At 35.6% G+C, this 21,997-nt stretch overlaps 1 protein-coding gene across 4 annotated transcripts in view; it reads left to right on the forward strand.

Annotated features, from left to right (window-relative positions):
• Window positions 1-21,997, forward strand: part of VPS13B (vacuolar protein sorting 13 homolog B) — a 460,107-nt gene that overhangs the window by 185,591 nt on the left and 252,519 nt on the right. For all 4 annotated transcript variants that reach the window (XM_082753129.1, XM_082753131.1, XM_082753130.1 and 1 more), the window contains exon 20: window positions 12,525-12,634. In XM_082753129.1, coding sequence (XP_082609255.1) covers window positions 12,525-12,634 — 110 coding nt within the window. The remainder of the gene's footprint in view (window positions 1-12,524; window positions 12,635-21,997) is intronic.

Genomic DNA, 21,997 nt, shown 5'->3' on the forward strand with positions numbered 1-21,997 from the left:
GTATTTATTTTTATTCTATTTTACATTTATATTTTTTATATTTTTCTTTATTTGTCTATTAGTGATCATGTTCATAATATCAGTGGGAAAAGTCATTTAAGTAATTCCAAATTTCTGTTGAATTTATCTGGATACATTTATCTCCGTAATTTTGAAGATTATCTCACTTTTTAAAATAGTGCCGGCAATTTTGAGTATTTTTAATGAAGGCAGAATGATCAACAGTTTCCTCCAGTATTACTCAAGTTGGAGCTTTGTGTTAGACCATTTCTTTACAGGCATTTTTAACACTGATTGCTTCACCTCTATAAAAGAACTGGGCTTTCCCCTGCCCATCTCATATTCTTCTTTAATCTGATTTGTAACATACAGAGACACCATCACCATTGTCCACAGAATCTGTATTATTGTTCATTTCTAGTATCATAAATGTTGTTTTAGGAAGCTACCAAGTAATTAAAGGACACACCATATCAGTTATTTTTTGCAACCAGTATATATGAAGCTATTTCTGAAGGGGATAAGATTGGAAAGTTGCACCTTGACTGGTATCATTTCTTAGTGCTGACTGAATCTCCCTGTGATTAGTACAGTAATTGTTTATTTATAGGTTTTGTGTTTATTTACAAGAACAATATACAAAAGAAAGCTATTTTTTCTGTTGAGTTCACTAGTATCCCAATTGAAAGTTAGAGAAATAAGAGAGAAAACTGCAGGCAAGGAATGCAGATTTCACTATATGCATTCAATACGATATATAAATTTAATCAGAATATCAGGCCATCTCACAATACACAGTAATTTTTTTTTCCTTGGTATTTAAGACATGGAAATTTTCCAGCTAGAAGTATGCTGTATATCTTGAAGAATTCCTCCAATATATAATGTAGCTAATTTTAATTCTTCTTTCTGGAGTCTCTTGAAACTGCAGCACCTTCCCTATACTTTCAGAAGCTGGTTCACCTCCTGTAGGTGTGAACAGAGTCATTTAACAATTTGAGAGTCCATGCCTCTTTCTGTCTTGGCAAAACAAGTGGAAATGAGAGGACTGCTAATTTTGCTTCTCTGTTCTCATCTGTCTTTTCTTAAACATACATTGCATACATTGAGGAAGGCTTTTTGTTTTGCATGATAGATGTAGGTATGTCAATAATGGCACTGAAAAGCTCAAAATCAAATTATCTTTAGTGGGCTTGTAGAATTTCATTCAAATTAGGAGTTAAATTTAAGTTAATTTGATGTTATCATTAAGTTTACCTCTAAACTGTAATTTTCCTAGTGTAAGTAAACTGAACACCAATTCAGCTGAAAGTTTTTTTTTTATTACCTGGGTACTGTCATTCACAAATACAGGTGTCTTTTGAAATTATTGCCTATGCAAACATCATCTGCAAAAAGAAACAGGATTGCCCATTAGAAAACTTGTTCATTTTATGTTTTTAGTATCTGAAGGTATATACTTGTATTTCTTTCTCATTCAGTTACCAAGCACTAAAAAATTCATATTTTTCCAAGTTTTTCATTAAGAAGGAAATACTTGTTTTCAACTTAACCCCTTACGTATCAAGTTTCTGTTGGAGTGCACATTTAGAAAAAAAAAAATAGGGGAGAACTGCCCATGTCATTTTACGTATCTTGTAGTGTCACAACTGTGGTAGTGTAAAGTACTGAGGCTATTTTTATTCTGGCTCATTGTTTGGCAGCACATTTATATGCTATTTATTGCAGTCCTGATTCAGTGTTGTAGAGCATGAGGGCTTCTTGAATAATATAAAGGAATATGTGATTTAAGTAGGATTTTGTATTTAGAACATGCATAGTTTCCATTCTTCCTCTGCTTACATTTCTGCTACAGAAAAGCATAAACTTACATGTAATTTCTACTGTAAAGCTTGTTTGCTTTCCTAAAATTCTTATTCATCAACCTTTGAGCATGTGTGCATTTATTCAATTGAGCACCTACAATTTTTAAGGAAAAAAACAAAACACAGCTGTGTATTATTCAAATTACTTCTAAGAAAAAATACATGAATCATCTACTGGTAAAAAAAAAAAAAAAGTTTCAATTTTATAAGTTCAAGTGCAAAACCAGTTAGTTGGTATCCATAGTCACAGTGCTACAAATGTTCAACTGCTGAAAAAGGAATGAAAATAGCTCCCTTGATGCCCTGTTGCCATAGGGGAAGAATCACATTGCAATTCACAGAGGAATACTGCTGTAAGAAATTGCAAAGGATAGTGAGGTGTTTATAAATACAGAAGCTGAAATGTATTAAGAAACTTCTTGGCAGTTTTCATAGCATTTTCTGGTTTCATTTTAAAACCCATATTATGAAAGTAACAAAGTGAAGAATATTGAAAAACACATACAAGGCAATATATTGAGGCATTGTTCAGTTTAACTGTATCATTAGTTCACAGTCTTCCTATAGTGTTTTGTAAAAGAAACAGGATGGCAGCACTCCTCCAATCTAGCAATAAAGAAAGCATAATCACACTGATATTAGTGTGATTATATATATATTGTGTCGCATGGTTAACTGGTCTGCAGCTCATAGAAATCAGGGTTTGCGAACTCTGAAGTTAGCAGAGCTTCGCTCTGATGCTTTTCATAATAGACAAGTTGCGAGAGCTTATTAGGCATTCTGTTCGCTTAGTTAGGGATTATGTGTTTGGATCATGGCTGATACTATCTTCTGCATTAAGAGAGGTGGTGACATATCGTCCTCTCTTCCCTGCTGAGGCAAATGTGAAATCAAGTATTCCAGCAACAATCTTCAGTTTCCCATGATCTCAGAGACTTGGAGCAGACCTTGGCTGTTTTCTACTTTTCTAAGCCGAATGAGATATTGATAAATCTAACTTCATCTTCCTGGCTCATTTTCTGGGCTGAACATCACAGAGCCGTAGAATCATCTCATTTGGAAAAGACCTTTAAGATCACCAAGACTAACAACCATCAGCCTGACCTACTGAGTCCCACCACTAAACAACATCTCAGTGTAAGTGATGGTAACGTCTCGTTACCCTGTACACATCTCTTTGTTATGTGTAGAGGACATCTGAGCTTTAAAGAGGAAATTTATTGAAAACATCTTCATTCACAGCAGGAAAGATCACAAAAGAGATTGTTTATCCAAGTCAGCCACAGCCCCCAGCTTGCTGTGATTCGTGCTTCCACCTGGAGCATTCAGACTGCCTTTTAGACCTCAAAGATCAGTTGGTCAGGATGCTGTAACTTCAATTTCAGTCCACTAACTGGCTGGAACTGAGATGTTCAGTTCTCTCAGTTCTTGCAGTCCTGTCATTCTGTAAGGAACTAGAAGTTCATAGAGTAAAATCACCTGTTTGAGGCCTTCCCTTGCCAGGAAGTCTTCCTGACAGCCATCATTTCCTCAAGGAAGGCTAAGATTTTCCAGGCGTGGATGGAATTTTTGAATGAAGCTCCAGAGTAGGCAACTCCCGAAGTTTTACTCAGCAATCACCCTGTCTGAGTATCATTTCCTTCACTCACTTACGAGGTCTTTGTCCTTGTAATTTTGACATATTTGACATATGTTTTCTCAGTCGCTCACCTCTCTGTGGCCCTTTGTCTCTTCATCTGAGGCTCAAACTGTGCAGCAGTTTCTGTGTGGAATTTGGAGGTTGTTTTTGTTTTGTGTGTTTTATTTTTTTCATTTGTTTCCTTAATCAAACATTAGCAGGGTTGTTAAAGCAACTGTGTCTACAGTGATTAGCCCTTCTTACATATCTGAAGACTTCAGTGTCTTCATCAAATCATATACGTGCAGACAATATGTAAAGTACAGCTACTGGTTTTACTTATACATTTGTATACGTGCTTTCCAAGAACAATAAAATCATTAAAGAAATATTATTGGAAAAGAGCTTCTGCAGTTGTAGTTTGCCTAAGGCTCTGAGGTCCACATCCAGGTGGCTTGGACCTAGAGTAGTTCAAAACCCATTTGCTTTATAGTAAATAGGCAATAGTTTAAAAATGAAGAAAAGCAAATTACTTAACCAGTAACTAGAGTTCAAGACGTGTGTATGCATTTTTATTTCTGTGCTCTCTGCTCTGGGGTTTGGAGGATGTATAATGCTTTTGGCATGGAGCATAGTGTGAATTAGCGAGCATAAATACTGAATGAATGGTATTGTGAAACAGAAGTTTCCAGGTTTGAATGCTTAAAACTGACCTAGTGACCTCTTAACTGACCAGAGCTGCATGCAAATATCTGTGTACACAATGGATTTATACAGTGGAATAGATGATATTTTTTGTTACATTGCCTGTTCATTCCCTACAGCTGAACATTGAGCTAAAACTTTTCTAGAGCTATTTTGATAACATAAATCTTGTTTGCTCAGTCGTCATTTTACATGTAAAGTTATGTTGCAGTGATACCAGTAGGAAAAGCATATTATCTGTATTGAATCAGGCCAGATGCTTCAGCAGTTCATCCAGCCCTGTTGGTGGTTGCTCTGGATAGCTTAGTAGATTGGGTCACCACATTCATCTCCTAAAACATCTTGACATTTCATCATCCCGTACAACTCTGCCTTCTTCCATAGTGAAAACTACCATGTATTCTTATCGCTGTTTCATTTCTTTTAATTAATTTATTCTATCTTATATTATTTTTCCATTTAACTTCCTCTCATATCCCTTATAGGTAGTATGGTTTCTTTAAAAGCCTTTGATGAAACACCTTGTGGAATATCTGTAGGAAATTTAAGTAGACTAGAGAACTAAATCTACTTTGTCCTTATGCTTGATGATTCCCTAGGATAACTCTGGGCCTCTGTGGTTTAGTGCTGCTTTACAAAAGATGTGAAAAACACTGTATTGAATCACTATGCCTAAACTAAGTTTGATCCATAGTATGTCTTATTTTGCAATTACATTTGTTCATATCTTTTGTTGCTATATAGAACATAATCCAAAAGCAGTGCAAGACTCTTGAGATCAAATGAAAACAGGGATTTTCTGCCCTATTCATCTCATTTCTAGTCTCAGTCCACTAAATATAGGAATTACCAAAATTCTTATATTTTTTAGCAGAAAAACATCAATATAAATATTGTATTTTTGGTTTGTTTGAGATAATATCTTTTTTTTTCAGTGGTTCATCAGAAATCTGTTTGCTGGAATTGCTGTATTTTACAAGTAAGACTAAAAGTTCTTGTAAGCTGAAAAGTAACAACAGCCTTTAAAATGGGATCAAGAAGATCTGCTTCATGGTATCTTTGGGACTTTTTATTTTAATGTTTGGTGTCCTCTTGATCCCTAAGATGGTGAACAACTGCAAGCTGTACTTTATTCCAAACAGGAAATGAAACAGAACAATGTTGACATGAAAATAGGTATTTAAGTTCTTTCATCACAGAGATAAACAGGCTAAAATTCTCAGCCCATTTTGAAAACCTGGTCAGGTATAGTGAAGCTAATGGAGTCTTTGGCATTAGAAATCTAAGTAATTTTGTTATATGTGTAATTGTGGTGGCATCAGATACAGAGGCAGAGCTATTCAGTCTGAGAGCCAACTCTCTTATTTGTTAAAGTATCATGATGCAAGCAGCACATATCTTATCAATGAAGTTTCATAATAAATTGTCTAAGGACTTAGGGCTAGATTTGTGATTGAAATTTTAACATCAAGAGATGGCGTTCTAGTGGGACCTTGAGAAAAAGAAAAAACGACAAAGAGAAGTGACTTTGGTAGGTGTCTGTAAACGAAGGTGGTTAGTTGTAAGCACTACTGGGTGTTTGAAGACCTACTTCTGTAGCACTGGTTGAAATCATCAGTTTGGACCACCCTGTGTCTTCTGAGTGGAAATGCAACTGTCTAGGCAACTTGAGCCATTGTATTTCTCCCCATTTTTTATTCATTCACTGATGATGTTTTTGAAGTCATTGTAATATATCCTTGCTGTATAGTCCTTGTATGTGTAGTCCTTTTTATCAGTTCAATGTAGAGCTCCTCATTCTCCTTATATTTACAGGATAGTCAGTGTGATAGTTAAATATATAAGCAGGACCTAAAGATGGACATGACAAAATCATAGTTGAATGAGCTTTTTTATATTAAAGAATTAAAATTAACAGATATGGGCTATGCATCTCAGCATAGGAGTATTGCTGTTATATTTTCATGGAGACAGTTCAGTAATCACCCAAATAAAGCTGACATTTCTGTCTACTATAGCTGCCTACACATTTCCCGTTTTTCATGATTGTTATTGCCTATTAAGCTGTGTCCCTGAACCCACATCACCATATTCTCTAAAGGAAATTAAAGTTTTGGTCTAGTGAATTTTGGAAAACAAAGCAGCCTTTCATGATTTTCTTTTTTTTAGAAGCATATAGCAACCATTTTAAATATACATCTTACAGTAGTTTTCTGAAAATTTGCATCTCAGCACGCAATAACATTTTTCTTCACTAAGAAAGGCAAAACACTAAATGGACTCATTTCCATTCTTAACATCAAAGGACAGAGATTGTATGGAATATCTGAGGATTGTTCTCCATACTTTGACTTGATGTGCCTTGCTTCTGGCTGATTTACAGAAATATGGCTCCTTGTACTTCAGAAAAATGATGTCTGCCATACATAGCTTTGTGTTAACCAATGCGTTGAGCGTTTTTGTATTTTGTCTCATTATGTTATGTCTTTGGCTCTAATTCTTTAATTCAGCATTTGTGACTATTTGGGTATTTATATAAATAGAGAGGGAGAGAATGTTTTGTTTCTTTAAGCCTTACAGTGGTTTATCAGACCATTCAGTTGAAATTAGGCATTTGTGATTTAGACTTATTTTTAACACAGGTTGAAACCCTACATTTATTTTTTTGCTACTAGTTACAGTAGATACCTAGGTATGGCACACAACTTCAACATCTGAATTCTATCCCCAGGTCCTGCTGTCCTGCTGTGTGATTTAATAACTTCACCTCTATGCCTCGCTTTCTCTATTTTTGAAGTCAAAATAATGATGCTGACCTGTTGTGTCAGCGCTTAGAGCTTTTCAACTATAAACCTCAGTTGGAGAGTTACAAGGTAGTGGTAGAAGTACATACTCATTAAATGTTTCCTAAGATCAAAAGCTATTATTTCAAAAATATATAGTATTTAAATATTGTGGTGTATGTATGTTTGAGCAAAGTATAGCTGTACTGTGAAGGAACTGTGATATTGCAGAACAAAATGCTTATTGCATGGGAAGGTTTTAGTAGTTTTTTTTAATGAAATATTCTAATATCGGTCCAGGCAACTAAGTTAATTGATCTTCGGGTTATTTTAAGCATTTGGTGAACATGAAACTGTGAAAGTACTGTAGATTAGGAGATTTTTTCTGAGATAAAATTGGGGTAATATGTAAAAGGCCATTTGTAACCATTCAACCTTGACTTGAGACACATGCAGACATACATTTCAGTGGCTAGACAAAATTTGTCAAGTTACTGTAGCTAGTAAAATGTAAAACAACTTTTCAAAATAACAAACTTTGTCTATTTTCCTTGCCTTAGTCAGCAATTCAAGATGAAATGTGGGTTTCCATCTCTTACGTAACATTAGATTAGATTTTGCAAGGCAATCGAATCGCACTGGCTTGTTATAGATATTACAATGCTGAGAAAGAGCTTGCATGTTATACTTTTATGCTGTGTAACTAACAATCTGTAGCTCCTACTTCAGCTCTCATTCTTCAGCTTGGGATGTAACTGAAAATGGCTGTGGTGCCATGGGATAGCTAATTGGTAAAGCCTGTTTGGAATGTGGATAAGTGAGCCATTTTGGCAGTGAGCAGAGTAGTAAAGAGCACTCTTTTTCCCTTAGTTGACTCCCAGGCTAAAATTAAACAGAGTTAGATATTTCCACATTTAGTGATTTACAGTGCATCTGTTCTGAGTCAACTAGCAGAGAGAACTAATTACCTATACACTTCTTATAAAAAGAACTTTTCATTTCTGTGCAATACATAGGTCTGCATTTTAACAATATGCCTGAGTGGAAATGCCCTTGAAAACAATAAGAGAAGTTAAAAAAGAGTATTTCTTCTGCTATCCTTTAAAATAATTGGATAGTAAACTCACAGTGCTACTTTGACCTGTATCAGCACCTGCTTATCATTCACATGTCCTGAGATGGAGGGAGTTGTAAGCTCAATGCTGAAATAATTCATGGTGCCGTTTATATAGCAAGATGGTGTAATGTTTTCTTTAGTTACCTAGTTACTAAAAATAAACAAAACTTGTCAGAATTAGTTTTTCTTGTAGATCACTCCCTTTGTTCATATTTGTGATCCCTCCTCAATATAAACTGTGCATTAACTTAAATTTTAGTTTCCTGTAAAGGTTTTTCAGTTCATTTTATAGGAGACTATCTGCAATGTTTTACTGGATGTTTTTACTGTAAATAGCAATCTAGATGTGTTTAGGTACTGCATACACACAGCAGAATTTAGAAAGACCACTGCTGGGATGATCTTTTACTGTTGCGGAGATAAAATACCTTTTTCTGCACATAAATAGCAAGGCTGCTTCTAAATGTCAAGCGAGTTACAGTATATGTTATTGCTGCTGCATTAAATGTTGAGTTTCAACAACTAAATTTCTGACTGACCTATTATTGTCTACTCTTCCTAGTAAATCTTTTCCACCACAATGGTGAGAATGACTCAGTAATGCAGTTTATTCTTTCATGAGGTTCTTATTCTTCCAAACAAACAGCTGTTTGCTCCAGGCATTGCCACCTCCTTTCTCGTTCCCCAAACACTATTTCACCTCGTCATTCCTTTCACTGTCCTGCTGCTGTCATTCCTTTCTTCTGGCTCTGATTTTTGAAGCCCTTTTCTGTTCCTCACTCACCGCTGAGCATCCTTCGGCACCATCACCCTGCTCCTTGACTCTGCTCTGTTTCACCACTCCTCCTTTCACCTCCTGCCTCCTTTCTCTGGAGCCTCATTCCCCAAGCATCCTCTTCTACCTCAGCTGCCTCACAAGAGGCGAGGTTACACACTTCTTTCTTACATGCTTGAATTTCTCCTTGTGAAGGGGAGGACTAGAAACCCCATGCTAAGGGCCCCTCTCCTCCCAGGCAGCCTTTACTTGGGTACTTCTGGCAGGAGGAGGTGGCAGCAGAGTGGGCCCAGATGTAGGAGGCCTTGCAGGAGGCCCTGGGTTATTATCCCCTGCGGGCCCCCAGGCCTTCAGGAAAGCCTCAGGAAAGCGAGTGCCGTAGCCACAGCTGTCGTCCTCCAAGGAAACTCATCGAGAAGCTCATCTGCAGGGCGAGAGCGCAGCTGTACTCAGCCGTCTCCTGCTTGTCCTCCTGCCCGCCTGCTGCCTCCCTGGGTTCATTCCTCCAGGGCCAGGCACAAGTTGGGCAGGAAAGAAATTCTTTGCCTAGCTGCACCTGGCCCGTGACACCAGGGCGACATTGAGGAAATTCTCTCAAACGTGCAAAGATTGTGCGTGGTGTTGGGCTCGATCTTGTTTTTAAGCCGTTTTCTAGAGAGATGTAATAGATAACTCTGGCAAGAGCTGGGATCTGAAAACGAAACCTAGTATGGTATGGATCTAAGGTCTGCTTTTTCTTTTTTTTTTTTTTTTTTTTTCTGAAATGTAAATTTAATTAGGAGGAGAAAAGGGGGAGGGGAGAAAAGAAAGTTCACCACAATCTTAATGAAATCCAGGAAACTCTAGTGTTGCATCTTGACAGAGAGAAAATAACAATTAATTTATTCTTTTTTTTTTCTTAACCATGTAAGGAGCCTGCTGCCAACTTACAGCTTGGTTCTCCCACAGAGATTGCCGTGAAACTGGGGGGGGGGGTCGGGAGGAGGCTTCTTGTTTCTTGGAATGAAAACTCAAGTTTAAGCTTGGGGGGGGGGATAAATCTGAGAATATTTTCTTTGATTATTTAGTGTCTTATTTTGAGGAGAGCCGTTACACAGATAACAGTGTTATATAGGTGATTACGTTGCTCTGTGAACAGAGCAGCTGAGCAGCAAACATGGCAGTAAATTTTGGTAATTCAGAGTGACAGAAGTGGCTTGGTAGGAGGCCAGAATTACCTTGCAGTCACATTGAAAGTCAAATAGTGCAACTGCTTATCTAACTACTTGTATGTTAGGTGTTTTTTTTTTTTCTTCTCCCCAGATGCAAGCTATCAATGACAAAAGACAACTGGAAAAATAAACTATGTTGCTCTCCATTCTACCTTACATTAAAGTTTTATGGGGTTGTGATAGTGACTTCATGGAAGTTAAAAGATAGTTTCAGTTCAAAGCATGGCTTAAGTGTTTTGAACATCTTAGTTTTAGCTCATTTTTTGCAGTAAACAAGAAACTAAATTGAGTAATTAGCAGCATGTGCTACAGTAACACTATTTTTTTTTTTTTCAAGAGTCTGTTGTAAATATGGGATTTCTGTTGATTTTGCCTGTAGGCTGACTTTATTCCTCACTCTTTGGGAGGTCTCTGACTCCCACTTGTCATATCACATACATTAAACCTTTCATTAAGTATTGCTGACAACAGGCAGTATCTCTTAAAGATGCAGGATTCTCTCATTTTGGCATCCAAGTATCTTATAAAAGCTAATGATTGTAGCGTATACTTTTATCAATCTGTTACCTTCTGCTTCCATTTTCTAGTTTCCTCCAGATCCTGCTGCAAGACACATTCACTGCTGTTCTTACTTGCACATTACCCTTTTATTTTATGCTCAACATCAGCTTTGCCTTAAATTGCAGATTTATTTCTAAGGTTTATTGCTGACATTTAAAACCATCAGATCACAAAGACTATTCTAAGTATAGGAGTTCCTCACAGTGTGTGTTCCAACTCCAAGCCTGTGCTAGGCTGGTGATTTATCTTTGTGTATTTCTTGACTGCCATTTTCCCATTGTACTTGTCAGTCTTTGCTTGCGTAGCCCCAGTTTGATTGGACTTCTGCCATTTGGAATTGAGCAGGTTTTAAGATTTTGTTCTCTACAATAAGTATAGAACTTATTTACTTTTTTGTTTATTTTTGTGATGTATTATGTTTTGAGGAATATGGTTTCTCAGTTTTTTAGAAAATATGTTGAATTGTGTGATAAACCTTTTGGATTTAAATTTATTATTAAACTCAGATTGCTGCTTAATTATATACTTCAGAGTAAATACATTCGATATTGCTTTGGAACTAATTGATTTGGAACTAACATGGTTTCTAGAATTGTAAAACTACTGTCATTCTATAGAACTTGGACTGGACCTTCCAGTAGCTAGGATTTCTTTTTTGAATGTGTTTCATTATTTATTGGAATATTTAATTTCATTTATTTATTCATTACAAAGTTGCAAAACTTGCACAAAAAGACATCTACTTAACAATGCTTGCTGTACTTTTTCAATACAATCACTATCTTTGTGTTCTATTAATCTATTTGCTTCTGCATCTTGCAGCTCAGTCAGTTTCTGCCACAAAAAATAAACTTCAGTGAATAACAATATACTATTTACAGAAAAGTCTCACTAAATTAATGTGCAGTTAGATTTTTAATGCAATCAGAAATGAAATAGTGCCTCTTAAATTGGGCTTGAGGGTGTCTGGATTGTGGTATGTTAAGACTTCTAGTTACTGAGAACAGTTTTTCTCCTGTTTTATGCCTCAGTGCTTCCCATGTAGGTGTTTCTTCACAAGCATATGTAAACTGTGAGTTTACTTTTAAGAAATGAAGCTACAGTAGCCCTACCTTTTAATCCTACAACTTCAAAAATCAGATTTAAAGAAAACAAAACGTACTGTAAAACTTAGGTTAAAACTCTAAAAGCACACAATACTAAGACTAACAACAGTAGCAGAGTTGAAAATTTTGCCATATTTTACCCAGCAAGTCTGCCAAAGAGTATTTATGACTGCATTAAAACAGAAAATGTTTGTCTTGAGCAGAACACTAGCCTAGAGTAGAACTATCTTTATTAAAAGAGATAAAAAAAAAAAAAAAAAAAAAGAATCCAGTGTCCTAAACCAGGTTTTTCTCTGTGTGTATGGGGGTGGAGGAAGGTCATACAGTCATGTATTATATTCCTTTCTTTGTGTCAAGGGGCATTTGACTCATTTCTTGCATAACTGTATTGTTGGCAGAGAATCCAAGTAAAGGTGTTATGTGTATTGCTACGTGCTCGATTTCTGTGAAAACAGTTTTTCTTGGCAAAAAATAGAAACAAGAAACATCAAAAAGCAGTTCTCTGCATTTTGTGTGTATGTGCACGTCTCTAAGAATAGCAGTGCTGGCAAGTTTCTCATTTTCAGAAAGTTATTGAAATGTATGTGGTAATTATTACTCTTAGTAGAAATCTTACGTGAGTAAATATATCTGAAGTACAGTCCAAACAAAAGTCTGCATCAAAGGAGATGTATGGGCAAGAAAAAAATAATATATATGGAGATTCTTTATATGGCAGTTATTATTTTCTGTTAATGTATATATTCTCAAAATGTATTCTATTTTCTTTTCCATGGTGTATAGGTGCAGTACTGTTGTCCAGTGTACAAGGATTAGCGATTAATGTTGATCCAGTGCTTTATACTTGGCTTATCTACCAGCCTCAGAAACGACCCAGTAGACACATTCAGCAGGTATGTATCCTTAGAGTTAAAGGAGTGGAGAGAGGGAAAACTTTCTCTTGCATGTCTACCAGTAGTGCATTTTTGTTCCACATGTTTTTCTGTTGCCCTGTTCATTTTAGTTTGCAGCACATAGTGTTGATCCGATTTTTATTTATTTAACATGTCAAATCTTGCGTATTAAAATTCTTGTTTCTCAGCGTTTTCATTTACAGTGTTTAAGTAAAAGAAAAGAGAGTGTGTTTTCTGATGCTCCTTGCTTAGGATCAGTTAGGTTTTAGTCATTTGGGATGGTCTATCAAATAATTACATAATTTTGTTACAGAAAAATCACTACTCTTATTAAAACCGATTTTAATAGGAGATGAACCATGCAGGTCATAACTTGATACAACTGAATGCTGCAATGGATTCCATATATAATGTCAAAATACATATTTGCATGCAAAGTGCTTGGAAGAGATACAGGAAGTTAAGGCTGTGGGTATATATGGCACAGTGCTTGCTTTGAAGTATTCTTGATCCTAACTTTCATCCTGCGGACTCCTGACCTGGAAACAATCTGGAAACTTTTTGCCTGGTTCTGAACTTATTTTTTCACTGTTGTTTGGCAGACCAATAGAGTATTCTAAACCTTAAATTTGTCATAACTGATCAAGTGAGTGGTTTGTTGAGCGTGATGTGCTCTCTCAGTTCTAAGTCATCAACTATTAAGTGGCCAACACAAGAATCTTTCACTGCGGGTCTCACTGCCAATATACAGAACACTGTGCACATTAACCAAGCTTCATAGTTGGCCCTTGAAATGGCCATTATTATGGGATTATTATGATCTGAAAACATTTCTGTGTCTTGTGTGTAAATGACCTTGTTATGTGTAACTGTCAAACATTCGAGTCCAATTAAGCTCGTTCTGCAACAACACCATCTGATAAAATTCAATGTGTCAATTGCTATTTTATCATTTTAATAACTTTGCGCTTTTAAATTGTGTTGAATTTTTTCTTAATTCTTGCATCATAACTGGACTAGGTATTTCCAGATACAACTCTTTTTAAAAAAATGGGACCATTAATGTATTTTTGCAATACTGTTATGTATCTTTCCAAAATTTAATTCAACCTGTTCAAATATTCATATAAATGACAAATGTTCAAATAAAAGACCTTCCTTAACATTAATGTTTGTAATCTTCAGTTAAACAGTGGTTCAACTGCCTTTTTATACCGAGAGATAAGAATAGTTTAGTGACTACATTAGAAAACTTCTTTTCCATGGTCTTGATCAACAGTGATTAATTAATTAAACTGGTTAATTTCCATTCATGTATTTATTTATTTGTGGAATTTGTGACCTTAGCTTATACAGCCTCCTAAAAGTTGTTCTATTCAATTTCTAAGTAAAATTAGTTTCATGCTTCTAGTGTTACTAGCTTGAGTTGCTTGGTCATTTGAAATGGTTTTAAATGTGAATTTAGAAATCTGTCAACATGGCAGTAGTTCCACCATTAGTATAACTGCAATAATTTGCTGCATATATAAGTAAAAAAAAAAAAGACAGTGTCTGTGGCAGCCATGAAGAAACTTGAAAAGATACAATACCTTTATTAAAATATTAACAGAATACTTTTTTTTTTCTTTAAATAATATTGTAATTATTCTAGATTAAGGATTCTAGTCAAACTTATAGCCTTGTATAATGTTTATTGGAAAAGGTTGAGTTACCATAGTCTGGTGTAGCAAAATGCTCTGTGCAACCATCGTGATTTTTGAACATTTAATGAAATAATTCTAAAACATGACGCTTTCAAGCACATTATCATCAAAATGTTATTAATCGATAAAACTCTTTTCTTCCTCTAACTGTCAGTCTTACACAATTGCAACAGGAAAAAATAATAATTTTAGAAGTTCTGTGTGTGATTGAAAGATTTTAAATGTTAACATATTTCAAATTTTAATGTCTATTATATACATTTTTTTTCTCCCATTTTGTGTAAGTCTAAACTGTGAGTTTTATCTGAACATGTAGTCATAAAATCTTTTGGTATGCTTTGTTCCATTTGTGCATCTTATCATGTCATAACATTTTAAGTGTGATAAAGTAAATCAAGCTAAAAATTTGGGACCACAACTACTGCCATGTAAACTTACTACACACAGGGTACAGCTGGGTTTATCTGTGTTCCCAGAGACAAGTATGCCTTTTAGTACCTGAACTTCTTCAGATTTGTTTGCCTTTTAACTATTACTTTGAGACTCTTAAGTTTCCAATTTGCCAATGCCAATTTGTCAGTGAGCTTGCTTACTGAAATACTCACTATTTGTAGTGAAACTGTGTTGGTGTAGTTTTGTCTGAAAGCATGAAAACAGAAATATCAGAACCTTTTTAACTTAGTTAAGCTGAAATGAGGTAGGACAGAAGCATAACATCAAAACATTTTCATAAAGCACTTAAATTTTCAATGTTTTTTCCATGAAGCCGTGCTGTCTCTCCTTTAAGATTAATGTGATACAGCCATGAAGAAATGTAATTGCCTTTGGCCTTATTGAGATTTTATTCAGCTGGTACAGAGCAATGGAAATATGGTGTTGGGGTGTGTGGGGCAAACTCAGCCCAATGAGGACTACCCCTTTTCATTTATTTTTGTTGGTTTCTTGTTTAGTCTACTTCTGCACCTTGCTTACCCACTGTCAAACCAGTGTGACATCTGAAACCACTATGTTACCCAGTTTTAAATGGTTGTTAGTTTTGTCCCCTCCTCTACCCAGTCTATTTTGTACAGATAGGTTATAAACTCTTTAGCCTTGTCTATGTAATATCTACTACAGTAAGTCAGATGTCCTGATATGTTCTTAGATAGTGTCTGAAAATTAATGATTAATTATAAATGATTTTTTTTTTTTTTTTTTTAAGTCTGAATAAGGGTAAAAAAATGGAAGTACAAAGATGCTATTTAAATAAAAAGTTAAGTTTGGCACAATAAGCAGTGAATATAAACAGGTTCTTAATATATCTTGGCTAGAAGTGAGACATTTTTAAATCATTAGTTAAGAGTACAGTAAGGTTTCCTGCTTCTTCTAGTCTTGTCAGAAGGAAATTTTCTATCTTGTTCCAATACAGAGTTTTCTGTCTTTAGGAACAATACACACAACAGCTGTTTGCAGAAGACTGAATTTAGTGTTTAAAGAAAATGTTAGAATTTGGAAGTTTGTTTAATGATGCACAACAATTCCATGTGAGCTATCTATGTATATTGTTCGAGTTGTATAGGTCATTCTTGTTCACATTTATTTAAAACTTGGAAAAAAAAAAAAAAACCAACACAACAGGAAATTTGGAAATACAACTGGTCCTTTTTTAGGCTTCTGCATAATTTTTAAAATACAATGGAATATCTGGAGCCAGATGCTTTCAATGAATGGCATTTTAGTGTATTACCTTTTATTATAAAGTGACTATGCATGCCAAAATGTGGATGCTGTTACACATTTGAATAATAATCTGTGTGGTTGCTGTTGTGACTATATGGTCAGTGCTCTAGGGTAAATAGATGTAAATGTAACTCATTTTTTTTTATAATCGTCCAGAGTTTCAACATGCTTCTATAAGCTTTCCATTGTGCCACTTGAAGAACAGAAACAATGAGAATATTGCAGTCTAAAAATCCATGAGACTCTCTCTTAATGCTTCAATGAACTGCTTTTGAATTTCTCCCATGGCTACTAGTAACATATTTTAGGGTTCTTAAGTTTCTTTGCTGAAGTAAAAGCATTGTGTAAACTAAGTCTCTTCTACATTATAGATTTGTCCATTATCACCTCTTAGCTAATTGGTGATACTGGACATAGGTCAATACAATACTATTTGGAGGGAGCATAACTGGATTTTTAATCTCAAAATAGTAACGCTTCTTATTAAGTTTGGCAGAGGTAAAATAAGTTAATATATACAAAACACATACAAAAGAGTTGTTGTGTGCTTTTGATGTGCTTATTTTAATGTTTGTTGCAAGCTTACATTTTGTAATTTTTTTTAGTAATAGAGGAAAGTGTATCTGCTTAAACATTTTGTAATAGTATGTCCTACTTCCTATTTGCATGCTGTATAGTATAACATGCAGCATGTTTTCTGTAGAAGGTGATACAGAAAAGTCAATGCTGCTGAAGTTTGTTTTAATCAGGAATAGAATTAACATCTCGAACATCTCTTTAAACTGAACTTGAGGCACGCTCTTTAATTTTCTCATGTGTGAAGTCTGTAGTCCTGTTACTTAATACAGCAAGTTGTACAGGGTCTTGCTCAATAAAAAAACTTGTTCGGTGCTCAGTCCCCTTCACAGTAATAAATAAATAAAAGTGCATCCTTATGTTCAACAGAAAGCTCCTGTGCTTCTGTTTGTACTCGTTGCCTGTTGTCTCAGTACCAGGCACCACTGAAAAGAGCCTGGCTCCATCCTCTTTCCAATCTCCCTTCGGTTATTTATATATAATGATAAGATTCCCTCTGAGCCTTTTCTTCTCCGGGCTGAAATGTCCTGTCTCTCCCAGCCTCTCCTCATAAGAGGTGCTCCAGACCTTTGATCATCTTCGTGGCCCATCATTAGACTCTTCCCAGTATTTCCATGTCTTTTTTGTACCGTGGAGCCCAGAACTGGACACAGTGCTCCAGGTGTGGCCTCACCACTGCTGAATAGAGGGGAAGGATCAACCTCCCTCCACCTGCTGTGATGCTTTGCCTAATGCAGACAAGAATATCATTAGCCTTCTTAGTGGCATGGACACATCGCTGACTCATGTTCAGCTGGTGTCCACTAGGACTCCTAGGTCCTTTTCTACAGAGCTGCTTCCCAGCTGGGTGGCCCCCTGCCTGTGCTGGTGCCTGGGGTTGTTCCTTCCCAGGAGCAGGACTTTGCAGGTCTCCTCATTGCACTTAATGAGTTTCCTGTCAGCCCATTTCTCCAGCCTGTTCAGGTCCCTATGAATGGTTGTGTGGCCCTCACAGTTTTGTGTCAATTGAAAACTTGCTGAGGTTACACACTCTGCCCCATCATCCAGAATATTAATGAAGTCACTGTATAGGATTGGGCCCAGGATTGGCCCCATGGTTACGTGGCTAGTTACTGGCCTGCAACTAGACTTCGTGCCTGATCATTACACCAGTTTTGGATCCACCTCCCTTCCTGCTCATGCAGCCCATACTTCATCAGCTTGTCTCTGAGGATCTTGTGGGAGGCCGTGGCAAAAGCCTTACTGAAGTCCATGAAGACAATATCCACTGCTCTCCCCTCATCCATCAAGTTGGTCAAGCATGACTTCCCCTTGGAGAATCTATGCTGACTACTCCCGATGACTTGTCCTACGTATGCCTGGATTAGCTATTCCATCACCTTCCCGGGGATCAAGTTGAGGCTGACCAGCCTGTAGATTCCTGGTTACTCCTTGAGATTCTTCTTGACGATAGTGACATCTGCTTTTCTCCAGTCCTCAAACAGCTCTCCCAGTTGCCATGATCATTTAAAGAACATTGAGAGTGGCCTTGTGGTAACATCTGCCAGCTTTCTCAATGCTCGTGGGTGCCTCCCACCAGGGCCCATTGACATTCTTATGTCCAATTTGATTAAGTATTCTCTGATCTGATCCTCTTTCGGGAAGGGTGACACATCTTCTTTGTTTCAGTCTTCCCTTCTGGAATCTGGGATATCTAAAGGGCCATTTTGCTAGTAAAGACTGAGGTGACAAAGGCATTCAATTACTGAACCTTTCTGCTTGTGCGTTTCCTGACTTTGTATTAGCGTATATTACAAGGAAATATTGTAGCTTGTTTTTGTTTGTTTGTTTTGTTTTGTTTTAGGACTTTCTACTCCTATTCTAAACTCAACTGAACACGGGAAGTTAATATTAATAAGGACTAATAAGGACTGCATAATACTTGCATTTTTCAGAACTGTTTTATATAGATTTCAGACTTAATACCCTGAATAACATGTAAACAGAAGAAAATAGTCATCTTGGGTCAAAAAAAAAACAAAAAAATGTTTAACAGGATGTGTTAAGGAAAAGGTACTTGTTATCATGAGAGTGTTTTCACTTCATCAGCTGATGGTCTTCCAGATATGCAGCGTAGCAAGCATTGCATGCTGCTCTGTCTAGAAAAAGACAGTACTGGTAGAATACCTTTCCTGTTTGGACCACTGTACTGTGTATACAGTGTGTAGTAATCAACATCAGAAGGCTTTGCAGGCCAATGTGTTAAAAACAAAAAACCCTAGGACACCCAAGATACTATATTGTTGGAAGTGGCAGCAGCTGTTGGAATTGATTTAGTTATATTAATTTATTCCTCAATAATACTGAGCTGAAATAACTTGAGACCTGGTGCAGAGCAAGGAATAAAGTTTATAAATCAAAGTACTGTAACTTAAAGTTCAAAACTGATTTTCAAAATCCTTCATCTTGGACTTGTTAGCTAAAGACATCTGAGAGAGGTGTTTTAATTAAGCACTTTTTGAACATTGTGTCACAATATGTACAATAAATAATTAGTTTAAAAAAAAAAAAAAAAGCCAAAATCCAACAACCAGAACTTTATCATTTTTTTGTAAGTTTAAAAAGAGTGAATTCGTCATACCATCTTGACATCTTGATAGTAATCCACTGTGTAACAGTTCTGACGTTTAATAGATTGATTCTCAACTTCAAAATTTTAAACTTTTGTGTTTTTTTTTTTAAACTTTTAAATTAATATTGAAAGAATAAATTTTTAAAAAATATCCTTTTTGATTTTGCTTTCCTTCAGTTCAAAACCTGAAGAGTAGATAAATAATATTGTGGAGAAAGTTATTAAATGGTAAATTTTATGTACTAATATCTGCTGTATTATATTACTTCACAGTTTGTATAAAATGGAAGGACTAAGAAAGATTTAAAGATATCAGTACTTCTAAAGAGTATTATATTGGAAACATGGGTGACTTCAAAAAAAAAAATGACCTTTTGATTGCATGGTTCACTTCAAATTAATCAGAAAATTATCACTGGCTTTGGAAATACACTATACAACGTTGTGCTCTTAAGATCTATGTTTTCAGAAGTAAAACATTAAGAAGAAGCCTGATAAAAAGGTACTTGTTCTGATTTATATATATTCTGTGTAGCTGCTCAAAGGCAAATTAGTATATGCCAGATGCGTTGCACTCCATCCATATGCTCCATATAAAAATCACATATTTTAGATTATTTGGGTGTTAAAAATAATCACATTTCTGGTTCCCTGAATTTGTTAGACTTTTCTGAAATAAGTTTTTGTTACCAACATTTTTTTCAATAACTGTCAATAATCCGTGAAGTTGGAGCAGCAAATTCAATAGATATCTTCCATACCCTGCTTGATGATTGATGAACCTATGCTAGATTTTAAACAGGGCTTAAACTGGCATAGATATTTTAGAGTTGATTTTTCTTTGAAATGTTCTTGTATATGTCAGCCAAAATTGGTGCTCATTTGTTCTTAAATACTTTATTCTGCATAGGTTGTTTTGGTAAAGCTGAGCTGTATGTGTGCCAGCAGTAGCTGTGTTCATGTAGTATGTGCACCAGTTGCTTACTTGCTGCTTTTTAACAGTTTAGTTTTTTAACTCAGATTATGTAACATATGCTTACCTAAAACCTTTGTGTTTCTTGAAAGCCCTGTTGAATAGATATGCTTTTTAATGCCTTAAGAAAGATTAATTTGAACAGAATTCAGGAAAGCAGGAAAGATGCAACTATATAGAGTGACTTCTTGTACATATGTTGGTTACTATATCTTTATATTGCCTTCCTCTTAAAAAAAAAAAAAAAAAAAAAAAAAAGCTGCATTTAGTGTCATTGTTTCCAGCAATTTAATATTTTATTTTGACTATTATTTGAAGATGTTTTCACTTATGGCGTTCTTCATTTTGGTAAATCAGTGGTGTTTTTATCACATATTTACTCTCTTATAAAAGCCCTTACTTAGCTTTACACCAATAAATATTTAAAGATTTTATTTTCCTTGGCAAAAAAGCATTATCTATACTTTGATGAAACATCAGATATATGATACTCTTTGCAGTGAAAATATGAGTGCATGTAATCACGTTTTTCTCAAATGCATAATACTGTAAAGCCTCTACTGTTTTTCTGTATTTTTTTACATTAATCATTTCACTAAAATTAATCATCACAGAGAAGACTGAAACTATCAAAAACGTATACCTACACATATCTCTTTGTATATGAATGTATATGGCTGCACGTTTCTGCCATTTTCTTTGGCTGTTCTGTAAGCATGTGTGAGTGTTACTGTCTAATAAGTGTTTCAGAAATGGAATAGATCTAAAAACCACAGTGCACAGAGAACATCCTTAGTCATGTACAGGAGCAGTGAAGGAAACAACATTGCTCCTCTTCCAGATTCATCATTTTAAAGCACTGGAATTTAATATACCTATACGATTCCCAAATCCAAATTTCTCCTTTTTCATCAACGTCTATGCCATGGAAGTTTTTATATCCCAATTCAAAAACAAGACTTTTCCATTATCTGGGTAGGTAGATTAGAGAATTGGTCTGTAGCAATTCGACTTCATCCATTTTTTCCCCTCAACTTTTTTTCTACTCCTTTTGCCCTTTTTCTACCATTATTTTTGGAATTATACTGTATTATAAAATCCTGCCACTGCTGTATGGGAAGTTAACTGTGTGCTCAGGATCTTATGAACTCTTGATCCCATCTTGGACTCAATGATCTTTGTAAGCCTCTTTCAACTGAACTGTTTGATTCTATGGCTTGGTAATTCTTCACTCAAGTGGTTTGCACAAGAGGTCTTTCTGCAATGTTTGCCTAAGAAGTAGTTTTGTCATTATGACGGTCAGTACACTCACTTAGAACATGTAATTCCTGTAATTTGAGGAATTACTCAAGGTGTCTTTTGGAATATTGCAGATCTTTGTGTCTTCAAGAGCCAAACACTTCTGATAATGAATGCCAGTGAAAAATAACACAATATAAGGGTGAGTTTCGGTACCTAAACTTAGAGATTTTTGCATATTGTAGCAAAGTTGGCTATTGAGGGTAGAACTATGTTGCCCTACTTTAGTTCTAGTTTTTCTCTTCTACCTTGATAAATAGCAGGAAAGGTTTTGATAAAAGCAAGCATGTTTCTAAATTAGACATAATTATCTTCTTGGTGCATCAAGGTTTCTAAGACTGTGGTAAGTTTAGATTTCTGATAGGCAAAAAGCATTATGCTTATGCCTATTTGGATCTGTCTTCACATACAACAAGGAGCACCATTTCTGAAGGCTGTAGGAATGAAGTTAATGCTTGCTTAAGGGGCTGGAGCTACATGGG

This window comes from Aythya marila, assembly GCF_965140915.1.
Source record: "Aythya marila genome assembly, chromosome: 2".
Classification (NCBI taxonomy): domain Eukaryota; kingdom Metazoa; phylum Chordata; class Aves; order Anseriformes; family Anatidae; genus Aythya; species Aythya marila.